We start from the raw sequence: 18,961 nt of genomic DNA on the forward strand, positions 1-18,961 counted from the left end.
AAGTTACCTCTTCAGGTTTCTTTGCATTGGGATTGCAGCACATTTGAAAATGTAAAATCATAAATTATTCAAGTTTTCTGACTTACTGAGTAGCAGTTTCCTTTTTATTCAGCATCAAATCAATACATTTCTATTTGCTGAGGAACTGTATTACTTCTGTTTGATACAGTTGTTGAATAAATCATTACTCTGAACTTTGGATGATGAATCTATCGTTGACTGTGATATTCACCGACTGGTAACATCTATTCTAACTTGAATTGGCCAGTTTCCTTTGCCTAGCAGAGTTGATGGTCTTTGTCTGAGGCATTGAATTAGTTGCTTCTCGGCTCATATTATTTGGTTGTTTTTGGTAAATTTCTGGTAATCTCCAGGAATTTATTGATTCAGCGATGATCGTGCCATTGAATGTCAATGGGGAGCTGGTCAGATTCTTTCTTGTTGCAGATTGTCCTTGTCTGGCAATACTGTAACATAAATATTTCTTGCTGCTTATCAGCCAAAGCCCAGGTCAGGAGTTTACAGACAGTGCCGGGAGAGAGGCAGACTGCTTATGTGCCACCCCTCCCAGCAAAAGGAAAGTCATGGTTCAGTCATGGAGACATTAAGCTTAGAAACAGACTCTTCAGTCCAACCAGTCTATGCCGAACATAACAGGAAAAAATTGACTGAGTTCAACATCAACGAACCCTAGTAAAAGTGAAGTCACTGGCTATCCGCACAAAGGAAGGTTGTGGTTGTTGTAGATCAATCATCTTTGTCTTAAGATATTGTTTCAGAGATCCTTTAGGAGCAGCATCTCATCTACTCATCAATGTCCTTCCCTCCATGATATGATCGGAGATGTTCGTTGATGATTGTACAGATATGTTTTTTTAATCAAAAGATTTTCCATGTTCCTTGTTCCCAGTTTTGAATCATTCCTTTTCTTCCTTCTCTAATTTATGTATCATTTATTTTTCCTTCTTCCCAGTAATGACTTAGTCACTTTTCCTGAATATCATATTCCTTTCTCTTGTTATTATGTTAGCCATATTTTTTGTCTCTTATCATGCAATTAGTTATTTCTCTTTCACTAGTGTAAAACATTTCTGACAAAAATCTCAAAATCTTTTGAATCATGTTTTCTTTTCTTGTTTTGTTTTAATTTTGAAGTCAAATACACCTAACTTGAAAAGGTACCTGTAATTAACCTGTTGCTTGGAGAGGCAGACAAATGGGTTGCTTAAGGCTTTTTAATAAGTATTATTTCAAAATTCTCAGTTTACCTAATGCAAAGACTGGTGCAGGCCCATTTCAAAGGGATACTGGATCTTTATAGGTCTATGTGAAGTTATATTAACAATATAAGATTTATCATTGTATGTTTTCAGCTGCAATGAAATGTGTTCTGTGGAGCTTTCTGTTGCAGTTTTTATGTACTCTATAAAATGTGGGTGATAAGTTGCACACCATTTTCTGTTCATATTTTTAACAGTAAAACAGAATTAGAAGTTGAACTTCAAGAGATCTCTGTGTTTGTAGGTTAACTACTGGCTTGGAAAACGAGAATCACTGCAAATCTGAACCACTATCCACTGTCTCATTATCAGAACATAACAAGCAAATGTGGCCCCTCATGCCTGCTCTACTATTTAATACAAACATGCTTGATAATCTACCTCAGTTGCACTTTCTACCCATTCTCCATTTTCCCGATTATCTGAGAGAATAACAATCTATCCGTCTGTCTTAAACATACTCAGCGATGGAGCAGTCACAGCTTTCTGTGGAAGAGGATCCCAAAGGTTCTCAACCTTTTAAGTCACAAAATTGTTCATCGTCTCAACATTAGCTTAGCAACCCCTTATCTTGAGGCTGTGTCCCATGTTCTAGATTCCACTGCAAGGGGGAAAACCTTTCAGTATCAACTTTGTCAAGCCGCTTCAGAATCCTGTGGGTTTCAATCCAACCACCTGCTATTCTTCAATACACTGTACTCCAGAGAGTATAGGCCCAGTTTTCTCAGTCTCTCATCATAGGAAAATCTTCTCAGTCCAGGAAACAATCTTGAGAACTAAGTCACATTCTTTCAAAATAAACCTCAACTGAATCTTAAAATAATTTACCCTAATATTTAGCATTTCTGCATCAACCTTCGCAAAAAATAATGCATCATTTTGCCACTTAAAAATTTCTATTGGCATACTATTTGTGGTTTACTAAACTCTATTTTTGACAGAGTTTGGTCCTGTTGGTTTGTTCATGATTCAGTCTAAATATGAGCCATCTATCACACCAAGCTTGTCTTTGAAACTAGAGCAAATTCAATCTTCTGAATGATCTGCAAATTGTCAAGAGGAAACAGTCAAAATACCTATATTACAACAGTGATTACACTTTAAAAGTATTTGACTGGCTCTAAAGCACTTTGGGATATCATAAGGTTGTGAAAGGTATAGAAATGCAAACCTTCTCTTTCCTTTTAAAATTGCTGCAAAGTTGTGTATTATTAATTAAGGAAAGACAGCTTTACGGGCTGGAAAATTGCAAGCCTTCTGAGACTTCACTGAGATAAGTTACAGAACTGATGCTTTTACACATCTAAATTTTCAGGAAATAGTTTTCAAAATAGGGCACTGCCTACTTCAGTTTACAGTTCTGGATATGGCTGGCTTGTATGGAGAAGCAAAGCTTGGGAAAATGTTGAGCCACGACAATCTCAGCAGCCAGCCAGTGATGAGGTGTGACACTGAGGGAGCAACCTTAAGCAGCTACAACTCATGATACCAGTGTATCAACCATGAAGCACACAGTAGGTACGAATAAGTCGGTTCAAGGGTTATTTTAAATCTAACCAGTTCAGTGGAAAACTGATGGGATCAGACCAGAAAACTGTTTTTGTTGCTCTCTGGATTTTACTGCCCTTTGAATTCAACAGGCGCATAGTTTAAGGTCATTCAATGTTACAACCAAATCATACTCTAACACACCGCTAGTATTCTAATGGAAAACTTTGTATATCCAAACTAAGAAGGGCAGACTTAAAGTAAAACAGTAAAAGCAAAGCATGAAAACCTCAATGAGGAATCGTCTGTAACTCAGGAAAGGATTAGTGACTCAGATACGAAGTTCAGACGATAAGCAATGCAACAACTGGAATTTTTCCTGTCAAATGATGGTTTGTATAGTTGTTTAAATAGTACCTATGAATATCTGGGTTTCTGCTAAACGCTAAGCACAATACTCAAATTAACTGCAAGGTAATGACCTTCTGTCATGAATGCGCCAGTGTTGGCTGTTTCAGTTAGCATGATGTTGCTGTTTGATGCCATGCAATATTTCTGGTGGATAACATCAAGCTTAGCACTCCTCATGTCTGTGAAATACTGCAGCCAATGATCACAATAACTCCTCTTCGGGATGGCCAATGATCACAAAAATGTCTCCAATACTGGCTGGAAGAGGTTCATCACAGCACTTACTAACTCTGAGGGCTACTGACAGCAATGTTTAAATATTATGCACAAGCTGAAGATTGCTGAAACATGTGTGTGAAACCTTTGCCTTCAGTAACATCTCCAGTGGCTTTTTTCAAGATTGTGCAGCGGAAGGCAAACATTGCTTTCATGGATTTTCACAAGGCTTTTAACATAGTACTATGTTCAGTCATATTGAAGAAACTAGAAACTTTAGATGTACAGTGCAAAATTGTTGATTTTATTCGGGAAATATGCACTAACTCCAATGTTTATGTGAAGGTGTAGGGGATTCATACAAAACCTATCCTAAAATGATATGAGTTAAGTTTGCCTATGTTGATGTCCTCATTAGCAATGCATTGGAATCCTGGCATCCAAGGAATAGAAGAGTTGACGTTTCAGGCATAAGCCTCTGAGGAAGAGCTTATGCCCAAAACATCGACTCTCCTGCTCCTCGGATGCTACCTGACCTGTTTTGCTTTTCCAGTGCCACACTTTTTGACTACTGATTTGGAGCATCTATTTTATATATATATATTTCTGAGACTTCAAGCACTTTGTGCAGGTGAATATATCGTTGGAGGACTCAGTAGGGAGTTTTATGCACTCTTCCCACCTTTTGGAATAATTGGCCAAACCATGGAATCTAGTTGAGGGTCCATTATGTGGCATTACTGTTTTTAAATGCCCTGAAAAGGTATCTGTTCTGTTTACTAATTTATTTCTGTACCTTTGGAGTTTACTGGATATCAAATTGCAACTCAAATACAACCTTGCAGGACCACACTAAAAGGAGCCAATGGCAATTCAGTCTTGTCTTTATTCACTGATAGCAGAGTCTCTTTACAGATTCAACTTGTGACAGTGTTCCGTCATAGTTCAGAACTGCACAGGACCTCTGGGCTGTTTTCAAAGTTCAGATCTGCTATGTGATAAATCTTTGACAAAAGCTTCAGGAATAAAAACTTTGGCTTTCCCCAGTGGGTCACTTGGCATAAGGATAGAGAAAGCATCAATAAATTTGGGAAAAGAATCATTTGTCACAAAAGGAGACTTCTCAACCCATTATATCTAGAATAATGAAAGCTCGCGTGTGTTGATTCTCTGTCCTCAAACCTCTCCATCACATAATGAATTAAGTGGTGCATTCTCCATTTTGATGTCAATTATTGCATTGGATTTACATTTAGCAGTGGGTTTGTCTGCTTATGTTGGCTCTGCTGAGATTCTGGTACCTGCAAACCACTTATCACGGGCCCAAATCTATATTTGGCTATTGCTTAATGGAAAGTGGTGGAATAAAGGGTTACCTGTAGCTTTACTCAAATTATTCATTCTGAGCATTTGCATGAGGAGCCTAATATTACATATGAAATTGGGAGGATGTTTGATTCCAAAGATGTTTTCTCTTATTCTGTCCTATATGTACTTACAAAGAACAAAGAAAATTTATAGCCCAGGAATAGGCCCTTCGGCCCTCCAAGCCTGAGCCAATCCAAATGTACTGTCTAAACCTGTCGGTCAATTCCTAAGCATTTGTATCCCTCTGCTCCCCACCTACTCATGCATCTGTCCAGACGCATCTTAAATAAATCTACCGTGCCTGCCTCTACTACCTCTGCTGGCAACGCGTTCCAAACGCCCACCACCTTCTGTGTGAAGTACTTGCCGCATGTATCCCCCTTAAACTTTCCACCTCTCACTTTGAAAGTATGACCTCTCGTTATTGAATCCTTCTCCCTGGGAAAAAGCTTGTCTTTATCCTTGCTGATTTTGTCTATACCCTTCCTGATTTTGTAGACCTCAATCAGGTCCCCCCTCAATCTCCTTTTTTCTAGTGAAAATAAACCTAACCTACTCAACCTCTCTTCATAGCTAGCACCTTCCATACCAGGCAACATCCTTGTAAACCTTCTCTGCACCCTCTCCAAAGCGTCCACATCTTTTTGGTAATGTGACGCCCAGAACTGTACACAGTATTCTAAATGCGGCCGAACCAGTGTCTTGTACAATTTTAACATGACTTGCCAGCTCTTATACTCAATACCCTGTCCAATGAAGGCAAGCATACTATATGCCTTCTTGACCACTTTATCCACCTGTGCAGCAACCTTCAGAGTACAATAGACCTACACTCCCAGACCTCTCTGCCCATCAACCTTTCCCAAGGCTCTTCCATTCATTGTATAATTCGCTCTAGAATTAGACTTGACTAAATGCATCACCTCACATTTGTCTGGATTGAAATCCATCTGCCACTTTTCCACCCAACTCTCCAGTCTATCTATATTCTCCTGTATTCTCTGACAGTCCCTTATGCTTGCTGCTACTCCACCAATCTTGTGTTCATCTGCAAACTTGCTGATCATACCAACAGTGCCCTCTTCTAGATCATTTATGTATATTACAAACAACAGTGGCCCCAATACTGACCTCTGTGGAACATCACTGGTCACCTTTCTTCTTTTCGAGAAACTCCCTTCAACTACTACTCGCTGTCTCCTGTTGCTCAACCAGTTCTTTACCCACCTAGCTGGAACACCCTGCACACCATGTAACTTCACTTTCTCCATTAGTCCAATGGGGAACCTTATCAAACGCCTTACTAAAGTCCATGTATATGACATCAACAGCCCTTCCTTCATCTAACAACTTGGACACTTCCTCGAAGAACTCTATCAAGTTGGTAAGGCACGATCTCCCCCGCACAAAACCATGTTTCCCATGACTAATAAGCTCATTCCTTTCCAAATATAAATAGATCCTATCTCTCAGTACCCTCTCCAGCAACTTCCCCACCACCGACGTCAGGCTCACTGGTCTGTAGTAACTTCATGAAGATTATCAGTGTTCACTGACAAGAGTGTGGACTGTCTTCAATCAACAATCCAGTCATTATCTTGCAACATTAACTAGTGACTCCTATTCAGTAGGAGGTGAAGAAAGGGTCTCTTGGTATCCATGGTGTCAAAATTATTAATTTGTAGATGTAAATTTGGAACCAAACGACTCTTTGTGATTAACATGATAATATGATAACCATGATAGCAGGTCAGGGGACCTTTCCATGGTGCTGTAAACTATTGATCAACTCATTTCATGTTTTCTAAACTCTTTCCCATTGTGAATCCATTGTGTGGTTTGGAAGTTGTTCAATTCCTTGGTGAATATTAGAGGTGGTGACCTATCAGAACAGGGGTGGGATGTTAGCCATTGGTGCCTCAAAGTTTGGGACCCCAAGATGTCACCTAGTACTCAACTTTAGGAAGCCCTGAGCTAGTTGTATCATTGTTGTGTCTGGACAGAATTGATTTGCCATAAAGCCACTCTGAAAACCAGGTGCTTGTTAATTAGGATAGTCCCATATGAACAAGGACCGAAGAGCTTGACCATGCCCTTTTACTGGAAGTGCTGTGCAATTTTAGCTATCGGAATTACAACAACGTGCAGCGATAACTCAATGCCCACTCACAACGCCCTGGCTCTGCAAATCTGTTCCACATCTCTCTGGATTGGGTTAGGCAATTTTATTTCTGTGAAGAAAGAAAGTTACCTCTCTATCAAACAAAATCAGAACGTATACATTTCTCAAAGTTTTATTCAAAGACTCGGTGATTATAATGGAGTTCTGAAGGCCATTATTTTGACCAGCTATCAAATGCAACTCATCTGCAATACTTTATTATGTCGATTATTGGCCATTGCAGAGACCCATTGTGTACTATTGTTCATTTATATGCTTTATGCACACACATAAATAACCAGGTAGGATTTTGTCTAGGAGTCATGATTACCTAAAAGAGGTTGAAATCACACATCATGTTTTAAAGTAGTTTATTATGAAGCAACTGTTTTAAGTGGACAGACAAGGAATAAGACTAGTGGCAGATAAGACAATTTGCAACTTTCATGTTATATGAAAGGATCAATGAAGCAGGTTCATGGTGTCAACCCCTTCTGTTTTCATCTTCTTGAGCTAACCAAACTTTGAGACTGCAGCCAGAATAGCTCAATTTCAGGAAACACCTCTCTGTCTAAAGTGATCTTTCCTTCTTGACTGCCTATAAATGTATTTTATTTTGAGGGAACTGGTGAATCTCTCATGCCAAACACTCATTCAATCACATCTTCCTATTCAAATGTCCCACTATGATGACTGATGTCCAAAGTATACCCTTAATCCAGTTTCCTCTAAACCTGAGATCATTTTATTGCTTAACTCCCATAAGGACATTTGGTTCATTAAACTGACAACAACTTTCATCTTATCTGGCACAAGAATATATATATCAAGGCCTGTATCCAAAGGAGCATGTCATTGTTTATCTCTCAATTGGAGAATGAAGTCTCCTCAGAGTCGTGAATTTCTGCTTTGGGTCTTCTAGTGACCAAACAGACAAATTCCCCATAATTCTGGCAAATGGAGCAAGATAGCGGTGTCTGAAGTACAGAGTTTGCTTCTTCTGCTTTCGTTCTCTGCCATCTCTCTGTTACATTGTGAAGGTTTTTGGAGTATAAGCATATGCAGCTTGATGGACAAGTTGTCATCGTTTCCAACTATTTGTAGCATGCTCTTCCAAAATCACCAATGTCAATGCTACTGTGCTTCAAGGAAAGCTTTGGAGTGTCTTTGTAGCATTTTCTTTGTCCTCCCTGGAATATAGGTCATTTTGTTTTTGAGAAATCAAAATCTAAAAGGGAGACTTACGTAAGTAATCTGGTTGACCTAAATGCTTGTAATGCCACCTTCAGGAAGGAAACTAGTCTGAAGGAGCTATGTAACATAAATAACGTCCTTCAGCTAATTGACACAGGCTTTTTTGTTATTTCCCACATGAAGTCTCTTCCGTTGGGTCATAGAGAGAGAGAAATTTATTATTAAGACACCAAAGCTTCCACCTTTCTCCTCAAACTTTGATTTCTAGCAATTCTATCATAATTCTTAGAATTATCATTTTCAAAGAGTTATATGTACATGCAGCACTGTGCATGCAGTGTTACACAATGCAAATGCCAATAAAACACATGCACAGAGTATTCCAATGCACTCCACAGCCAATGTATTGTTTCTGAATTGTAAGCTTTACTATATGGTAATCACGCCAGCCATTTCTACACAGCTAAGTTAGATTAAAACAAATGAGATAAATTGCTAGTTAAATTTACTTTGGTGATACTGACTGAGGAAGGGATGTTGACTAAAATGCTGGGATAACTCCCTTTTCTTTACTGCCATGGAACGGTCTGGAGTCCTCAAATAACATTTCATTTGAAAGACAGTGCCTCCAATAATGCAGCAGTCTCATCATATTGGATTGAGGAGCCAGCCTAATTATTCACCTAAACTCACTCCAAGAGTTCTACCTGTTGAACCGAGCTTATACTTCTCACAATTATGCATTTGCCCAAGTTAGCCCAGTGTCGACAATAGTCTCGACAACACCTTCATCCATGAAACTTGGCACATTTACACTGTTCCTGCTGATTTGAGACTGTGCTGTTTAGCAGCAAAATCACAGAAAAATTAAGGTGCATTTCCTGCATTTGAGAAGTGTAAAAGCAAAACAGATTTCTGAAGCTTAATCAGAAGAAACCACAGAGAAGCCTGTCATATTGGCAACTTACCCGAGCCCGTTACACACCATTAGAATTACTGCAGGATCTCCTCAACAGTTTGAAGCAGGTATATTATTAAAGTACAGATTTTAAGACACCTAATCTGTGCAAAACACATGTCTTGACTTCACGAGGCTTTAGAAACAAAAAACAATTGGATTTATATAGTGTCTTTAACATAAAAGGTCCCAAGGTACTTCACATAGACATCATCAAAAAATATATAACTTTAAATCACAAGAAGGAGATATCACAGAGATGACCTAAAGATGGTCAAATATGTCAGAAGTATCTTGAAGGAAGAAATTAAGACAAAGAGGTGGAGTGGTTTAGGAAGGGAATTACAGGGCTTAGGGCCAATGAAGTTGGAGACATGGCATCCAGTGTTGGAGCAATTAAATCAAACTTCTTCAGAAGAGAGCAGAATTAGAGATAAACAGAAATCTAGGTTGTGGAGCTGGAGAAGATTTCAGAGATAGGCAAACCCAGAAGAGGGAAGGATTTGAAAGCATGGATGAGAATTTTAAAGTCAAGCTGTTGGCTAGCCTTGAGTCAATGAGCACAGGGAAAATGGTATTTGGTATGAATTGTGACTGGAACAGCATAATTTTGGAGAGCCTCACCTTAATGGAGAATTGAATCTAGGAGGCCAGCCAGGATTGTGTTAGAACAGTTAAGTCTAGAGATAAGAAAGGATTTATTGTGGAAGTATCATTAGTGAATAGGTAAGTGCAGTCCCTCCAAGATGTACAAAAATAATTTGTAACAGTTGTTCAGAAATCACTCTCAAGTTCTCTGCTGGTAACAGCATTATCAGGACTGCATGCTAATTGCGACATAATAGCAGGAATCATCCGCTATTATTCACACATTGTCAGAGATCCAAGTTCATGTTGTCACACTACAAGCACTCTGCTAACATTGACAAAACTGGAAGCAGCCCTTGGAAATAATGGTGCTTCCTCAGAGATTCTTACTTGTAGGAAACCTATAAAAATGCAACATGTTGTTGAGGTAGGCATGGGAACTATACCAATTTCATGAATACTGCAACAGCTACCCAATGGGAAAGCATGTTTTTGCAGACAATATTCTTCAAAAACATAGACTGCAACAGAAATAATGAACTAGGAAGTCAAAAAATATAACAATCTGGGCTTCTTAAATCGTCTTGCAGAACCCTATCCTCTGAGAACCCCCATTTGAATGTCCAGTTTGATTTGTAGTTAGAATTAAAAACTAAGTATTACATGTCAAAAAACAAATTGAGGCACAGAATTCAAAAAATACCCTTATAAATTATGAGATTGTAACTGAATATAATTGATCACACTTATCATTTTAATTAAGACTGCCATTCTTCTCTGTTCCTCCAGGGCATCCCTGTGGAGCTCGTGCGTTGTTCTCCCATTGCTGGCACTGACCTGGATGTCAGCTGTTCTGGCGATGACTGACAGGCGATCGATTTTGTTTCAAATATTGTTTGCAGTTTTTGACTCCGTTCAAGGCTTTGTTATTATCACGGTCCACTGCTTCCTGAGACGAGAGGTATGTGCAGTCAAATCAAATCAACATCACTGAGGGTTGAACCCCCTGTCTCATCAGGGGTGTCTGTGCTTCAGTGTAACAATGCAAGCAATATCCTTGAACAGTACCTGTGTTGAAGCTGGCTGTCATGAAGTTGCTGTGACACACCTACTTAAAGAGAGTGAATATGTATTGGAGTTGGGATTGATTGTCTCATGTGAGTACCTGGTCTCAGATCAATTAGGCACAGTGTTGGAGAGTTTCTGAATCATCCATTATCCTGTGCAAACATTTAAACCTTAAGGAGATCAATATTTATGAAAATACTTCTCAACCACATTGGAACATCTCGGTATTGCTTCCCTATCAGGCATTTTTACAAATGCTTTGCTCAGAGGCATCATTTAGCAGTAATCAGGTGTAATAGCCCAATCTGAATTTACTCTCTTTAACCTAAAGAAAACAGGTTAAAGGTCATTTGAAGTCCTCCTTCTGTTCAGGTAACAACACAGCTGAAATATAGGTTTTTCTGCTTTGAATGATTGTCTGAGTGCTTGCAGAATTTTTCTCATTGTAACCTGACATGATCAGTAAAAACACAAGCCCAAAAAAGTGTTGCAAAATGCCTGCTTAGTTCAGCAAGGGCTAAAGTGTATGTAAAGCTAGCACCACTGAAAGTTTAACTGCATCACCTAAAGCCAGCCTACTTCCCCTCCAGGGAAGCTACTAGAAATAGATTAGAGATAAATAACTGCATATGCTGGATTCCAAAGCAGACAAATTGGAGGCTGGAAATCTTAAGGTACTAGAAATGGCTGGAGAAGACTAACCTACAAGAAGAATGAACATGATGCAAGGTTCCATACTGTAAAACTAGAGGCCTCAGCATAGGATATTTTCCATCCTCTAGGCATTACACAGACACTGTAGAGGCAGTGGGAACAGATAACCACAATAGCCAATGTCAGTCGTGTAGCCTGAAGGCATGTGGCAGTGCAAGATAAGGTTTAACATGAGTGGTCATGATCAGTGAATGCATTTCCCAGGGTTGTTTCTTTAGAAATGAATCAGCAACTCCATACACTGCTCAGTTTAACATCCCCCTTAACTCCAGTATGAAAATGACCAATCAAGCCTGATTTCATCATCCTATTCAGAGGGTCAGCTTAATTCTCACACAGCTGAGGTTACCATGAAGGTCTCTCTCCTTGCCTGAGGTATGGTAACCCTCAGGTTAAACCATCACCAGTCATTTCTGTCCAATGAGAGAGCAACCCTATGGCAACTTTACCTTTACCTTTTACATTTCCTATTCACAGCCTGACCTCACCCCCACCCACTGCTGTAAGATTCCTCACTGTAGTTCTCAGTTTGCACACATTATCAAGTGCCCAGCTATGGCAGCCATACAAATTATAGAAGAACCTAGATTATCCAGCATTTGATTATCCGAGCAAGATCACAAGGCCTTGATGCTTGGCGAAACAGTGTTATCCAGCATTCGATTATCTGAGCATTTGATTATCCAAACAAAATACTACCCGCCAATGTTGTTCGGATAATCGAGGTTCCTCTATACACTATACCCAATGACATAGTTCTCTAAGTTTTACACAGTGAGGTTTTGCATAATTGCAACTAGCAATGTCTAAATAGCAAAGATAGGCACACTCACGTGTCCTTGCCCCAATAGAGGGGATAGCATTGACCACTGCAATCATGACTAGTGGCAAGATTAAAATATTGAAGCTGACTCTGCATCAGTTTTGCATCCCACTTTTTCCCTTATCCCACAATCATGTCTGATTCTAAGTCTGCACTATGTGTAAACACACTTCTTGCTTTCCCTTCCACCTTCTCTCACTGCAATTCCATCCATGGATTTTCTCCTTTTAAATACCTAAAAACATCACGTTCTGAGGTATTGCTGCAGGGGCCAAAATCCTAGGAAACTGATGATGATAAATCACTAAGACTCAATCTCATCCTCTCAGCCTTTCAAATACTGGCATTATGCACACTTTAGAGATTGATGTCTCATCAGCCACCTCACGATAATATCATAAATCTTTAAACGTATATTTTCTAAAAGCTACATTTTTCAAAGACGGAAAGTGAAGATTCCAAGGATCATCATTCAGAGATGCCGGTGTTGGACTGAGGTGTACAAAGTTAAAAATCACACAACACCAGGTTATAGTCCAACAGGATTAATTGGAAGCACACTAGCTTTCGGAGCGACGCTCCTTCATCAGGTGATTGTGGAGGGCTCGATCGTAACACAGAATTTATAGCAAAAATTTGCAGTGTGATGTAACTGAAATTATATATGGAAGAATTGATTGTCTGTTAAGCCTTTCATCTGTTAGAATACAGTGATAGTTTCACCTCTTTCATGTGTAAATCACAAACCCTTTTTTAAAGTTGCATTCTCGGGTTAGCTGTTAACAATGGTGATAGCTAGACAATATGTTGAAGGTGTTAGCCCCCTGTGTTCTCTGTCTATGACCTGATGTTTAAATTGATTCTAATCTAAAAAGTGAGATAACAGAGTTTTACATAAATTCATACAGTTTTTGAGCTCAGAGTTCTACAAGAATGTAGAAGGATCATCAGACATCTTTTGGAGATTAAAAATCTATCTTACTACCAGAGTGGACAAAAGGACTCTCCTCTGGACATGGCTTACTTTGGACCAGGCCTGGAAGTAGATGAGGCCTCTCAATACCTTATTTGTAGCAATACTGACATGCTTCTGTGAAAACTGTGAAAGTGTGGATACGTTGAATGAATTTTCATTAAAAACCTGCAGGATAAATGGTACGAAAGCATATAATCTTGCTCATTTTAAACAACCAAACACTTGCTACTGGATTATTTGCATTGAGTTAGTAATTTCAAGGATAAGAAAATACACACATCCACACACAATGGTCACATAAAAGGGAACATATAAAATTTGTCTGTGGCATCAGGAAGAGACACAACATATGAATGACTAGCAGCCAAAGTAGAAGGAAAGAATCATAACTGCCAATTCCCTGCATATGAGGTCTGTTGCAGAGGACTCAAATGAAGACTTAAATGAGATAGCACACAGAAAAGGGCTGACTGACATCGATTCAGAGAGATATGATAAATTGACAAGCCTTCCAAATAGCCTTCGGTTACTATCAAAGAGCATGAAGAAGTCCAACATTAACTTAGCTACAGATTTGTACTCTGAGCCCATACTTTTTAACTCATGAGTGATGCCCAATTCCATGAGAAGACTTACAAATCCAAATATGATGCAGCACCTGATGTTTTAGCTTTCAGTGTCACACAAACAGCATTTACCCAAAATCTGAGTGTGTAATGGAGGTTCAGGCTGAGAGTTTGGCATCAGTGTTTGTTTCTATATTGTTTTGGATGTCACTGCCCAAAATGATCAAGTAGAATTTTATAGCAGTGACAGATTATCAGGATTGCTAAGGGTTGCCTAGAGGGTGGTGCAGTGACTTGATAGAGAGAAGGCAATGGCCTAGTGATATTATCACTGGACTATTAATCCAGATATGCAAATAATGTTCTGGGGACCCAGGTTTGAATCTTGCTACACAACAGATGGTGAAAGTTCCATTCAATAAAATCCTGGAATGATGACCATGAAACCAACGTCGGAAAAACTGATCCAATTCACTAATGATCTTTAAGGAAGGAAACATTTGTCCTGATTGATATGGCCTACATGTGAGCCTAAAGCCCACAGCAATATGGTTGACTCTTAATTGCCCTGTCAATGAGGGTAGGCAATAAATGCTGGTCCAATCAGTGGCACCCACATACCATGAGTGAATAAAGAAAAGGACATGTTCCTACTTTGAACTTATAGAACATTATTTGTTCTTTGGATTAGTGGTGCTGGAAGAGCACAGCAGTTCAGGCAGCATCCGAGGAGCAGCAAAATCGACGTTTCGGGCAAAAGCCCTTCATCAGGAATTATTTGTTCTTTCACCACTGCCACAACAACTATGCTCTTGCTACTGTCTGTCTACTATCCAGTCTGTAGCCCATGACAAGGTTGTGGCAGATCAAAGCATCCTGCTGGATCAGGACAGTATTCACCAACTTAAACATTCACTTTGTCCACCAGTATTGCAGAGTGGCCTTAGCATATAGCACAAAAGAGACCCACTGCAACACTGGTCAAAAATTCCTGAAACAGCACTTTCCAAACCCACAATCTCTACTATCTGGAATAACAAGATCAGACGATGCATGTGAACATTGCTACCTGCAAGTTACCCTCCAAGTCACACATCATCCTGACTTGGAATTATATCGCTGTTCCTTCACTGTTAGAACATAGAACAATACAGCACAGAACAGGCCCTTCGGCCCACGATGTTGTGCCGAACATTTGTCCTAGCTTAAGTACCCATCCATGTACCTATCCAATTGCCGCTTAAAGGTCACCAAAGATTCTGACTCTACCACTCCCACAGGCAGCGCATTCCATGCCCCCACCACTCTCTGGGTAAAGAACCCACCCCTGACATCTCCCCTATACCTTCCACCCTTCACCTTAAATTTATGTCCCCTTGTAACACTCTGTTGTACCCGGGGAAAAAGTTTCTGACTGTCTACTCTATCTATTCCTCTGATCATCTTATAAACCTCTATCAAGTCACCCCTCATCCTTCGCCGTTCCAACGAGAAAAGGCCTAGCACTCTCAACCTATCCTCGTACACCTATTCTCCATTCCAGGCAACATCCTGGTAAATCTTCTCTGCACCCTCTCCAAAGCTTCCACATCTTTCCTAAAGTGAGGCGACCAGAACTGCACACAGTACTCCAAATGTGGCCTAACCAAAGTCCTGTATAGTTGCAACATCACTTCACGACTCTTGAATTCAATCCCTCTGCGAATGAACGCTAATACACCATAGGCCTTCTTACAAGCTCTATCCACCTGAGTGGCAACTTTCAAAGACCTATGAACATAGACTCCAAGATCCCTCTGTTCCTCCACCTCACTAAGAACCCTATCGTTAACCCTGTATTCCGCATTCTTATTTGTCTTTCCAAAATGGACAACCTCACACTTGGCAGGGTTGAACTCCATCTGCCACTCCTCAGCCCAGCTCTGCATCATATCCAAGTCCCATTGCAGCCGACAAGAGCCCTCCTCACTATCCACAACTCCACCAATCTTCGTATCATCTGTTGCTGGGACAGAAATGAGTCCTGACATGAGTTATGATCTATAACTTTGGGATTGTGAAATCTGAAGAAGTAACGGCTGCAGTGGAGCTTGAACCAAGTTACAAAAGCTATGCTCCCTTTCTAAGAGGGTCTCACTCTCACAGCCCTCAATGGGAGGTTGAACCAATTTTCAAAGCTCAATATGGAGTTACAGATAAAATTTAGGAACACTGGTATAGAATTTTTCGAGCTGTGGTACATTGAGGGCGGCGCGGTGGCTCTGGTTAGCACTGCTGCCTCACAGAGCCAGGGACCTGGGTTCAATTCCCGCCTCGGGTAATTGCCTGTGTGGAGTTTGCACATTCTCCCTGTGTCTGCGTGGGTTTCCTCCAGGTGCTCCGGTTTCCTTCCACAATCCAAAGATGTGTAGGTTCGGTGAATTGTCCATGGTGTTAGGTACATTAGTCAGGAGTAAATGTGGGGGAATGGGTCTAGATGGGTCACTCTTCAGAGGGTCGATGTGGACTTGTTGGACCAAATGGGCTGTTTCCACACTGTATGGAATCTAATCTAATCTCTGCATTTAGATGCCGCACCATGATTGTGCAGCAAATGGTAATGCACAACGAGAAAATCGGCCATCTTCCACATTTCACCTGCACCTATCTGGTCAGAGGGAAGATAATGTACTCACCTCTCCTGGTAGAAAGAACATCGGGCACCTCATTTGTGTAGTGCTCTGGGCTTTGGTTAGTTGGCTGAATGGTTGGTTTGCAATGCAGAATGATGCCAACAGAGTGGATTTAATTCCCATACCAGCAGAGGTCACAATGAAGGACCCTGTTTCTCAACCTGTCCCCTCGCCTGAACCGTGGTGACTCTCAGGTTAAACCACCACCACCTGTCTTCTCTCTCTCTTTCTCTCTCTCTCTAATGAGGGAGCAGCCCAATAAGACTATGGCAACTTTACTTCTACCAGTGCTGTGGACAATGTTAGTGATTCAGCTCTGATCTCCAGCATCTGCAGTCCTCACTTTCTCTGAGTGGTGTCATCAGGTCAAGATTCTCTTAAACTTCTATGACTGAACAAACATTCAGCAACAAGATGGGCCAACTAACCAGAGCTGTTGTAAACTACAAGGTTTCCACGGCCACAATTACCTTCCCTGTTACCAGTAGTACATTATTGGTCCTATCTGAAGATTTGCAAGAGATGCCAGATTTCAATAAGAAGCTCCTTCTTAGGTTGAAAGAAAAGAAATGCTTCTCAAAGTCCCAGGTAGAAAAGACCTTCCTTGAATGCTACTGGCCAAGGGGGAATCTTGGAGTAAGTGATCTGACAAGAATCTTTGAAGCCAGAATCAAAGTCTTCTGCACCCCAGATTGACTCTGCCAGCTGCATCAGTGGAAGACTCACAGCAACTCTGCAAACTCAGCTGGAAACCATAGAAATCAGCACCGAACATATTTAGTTTACAATAGCTCTGCTTAGTTGGCCCATCTTGTTGCTGAATATTTGCTCAGTTATAGAAGTTTAAGGGAAACTTGAGCTGAAGCGGCAAAGTCAGAAGTAATAGCACTAGTGTCAATCATAACTCACCTCGATGCATTCAACACAACCCATGCTGGAGATGTGCATGCACATTGCACATTCCTCTTTGAGATCAAAAATAACATGAGAAGGTCCAAGATGGTGGCAATTCAGTAGGTCTGCCCTGCTGAGCTCTGCACCAGAACCCAGATAAAGTGGTACATTCACCCTCCCTTTCTCACCCATTGTGGTAAAAATCAGTAGTTTTGGATCCCCAGAATTGCCGGATGTCAGTTCAATTGGTTACGAAAAGTGACTAAAGGAAAAGGACAGCGAGGATTACACCAAGCAGGGCACTCCCCTGCAGCAACGGACATGCTTCCGCAAATGCCCCAGGGGACTTACCTGTGGAGCACAGCCTGGTCTCGGAGCTCATGAAACTCCAAGAGAAGATCGTTCCAGCGATGGAGAAGACCCGGACCAGGCTGGAACCGATCTTAGCTGTGCTGCAGCAGTATGACCAGGAGATCCAGCATCTTGGGCAGCACGTCATGGAGCTGGAGCAGCAGACCATGTCCTCCGAAATCACGGTGGAATCCTCGGCGGGTCGGTTCCAGGCCCTGGAACAGCAGGTACGGGCCTTAGTAGAGCAGGTCAATGACCACAAAAATCAAGAACATCCGCCTGGTCGGGCTACCGGAACTGGAAGAAGAGGCCAGCTGGTAAGCTTCTTCGACCAATGGCTCCGGCAGTTTCTGAAACTGGAAGTCGGGGCAGGCCGGGTGCGGGTTGAGCAGGCCCACCGGGTCGCAGTGCACAGGCCCGGATCGGACCAGCGCCTCCACCCTAGTGCGACTCCAGCATTACAGAGACAAGCAAATGGTTCTGGAAACTTCTAGAGCACTGGGGAAGGATCCACAGGCTCTGACATACAAAGGATCAAGATTTATGTTTCTCCAAGACTTTCCTGTGGCCGTGATCCACAAGGGAAAGGCCTTTGATGAGGTAAAAAGGAGGCTGAGAGACTTGGATATTCAGTACTCTGTAAAATATCCGGCAATATTAAGTTTCAGCCACAGAGGGTCCGTGTTTAATTTTGACTCACCAGAGAAGACAAAGGACTTCCTGGACACCTTAAAATAGACTGGCTGGCTGGAATAATATGGACAATCATGTTCACTTTGGTTTTTCTGTAGTTTGAACTTTATTGCTGGAACAGCACAGCAGGTCAGGCAGCATCCAGGGAACAGGAGATTCGACGTTTCGGGCACAGGCCCTTCTTCAGGAATGAGCAGAGAGTGTTCAGCAGGAGAAGATAAAAGGTAGGGAGGAGGGACTTGGAGGAGGGGCGTTGGAAATGTGATAGGTGGAAAGAGGTCAAGGTGAGGGTGATAGGTCGGAGTAGGATGGAGGCGGAGAGGTCAAGAAGAAGACTGCAGGTCAGGAAGGCGGTGCCGGGCTGGAGGGATTCGGCTGAGACAAGGTGGGGGGAGGGGGGATGAAGAAACTGGTGAAGTCCAAGTTCATCCCCTGTGGTTGGAGGGTTCCCAGTCGGAAGATAAGATGCTCCTCCTCCGACCGTCGCGTTGTTGTGGTTTGGCGGTGGATGAGTCCAATGACCTGCATATCCTCGGTGGA

At 41.3% G+C, this 18,961-nt stretch overlaps 1 protein-coding gene across 7 annotated transcripts in view; it reads left to right on the top strand.

Annotated features, from left to right (window-relative positions):
• Window positions 1-18,961, top strand: part of adgrb2 (adhesion G protein-coupled receptor B2) — an 805,995-nt gene that overhangs the window by 700,162 nt on the left and 86,872 nt on the right. For all 7 annotated transcript variants that reach the window (XM_043717943.2, XM_087976927.1, XM_087976929.1 and 4 more), the window contains one exon: window positions 10,454-10,625. In XM_043717943.2, coding sequence (XP_043573878.1) covers window positions 10,454-10,625 — 172 coding nt within the window. The remainder of the gene's footprint in view (window positions 1-10,453; window positions 10,626-18,961) is intronic.

Source organism: Chiloscyllium plagiosum, unplaced genomic scaffold (assembly GCF_037043375.1).
Source record: "Chiloscyllium plagiosum isolate Xiang-an unplaced genomic scaffold, Cpla_swu_hap1 HiC_scaffold_30, whole genome shotgun sequence".
In the NCBI taxonomy this organism is placed as follows: Eukaryota; Metazoa; Chordata; class Chondrichthyes; order Orectolobiformes; family Hemiscylliidae; genus Chiloscyllium; species Chiloscyllium plagiosum.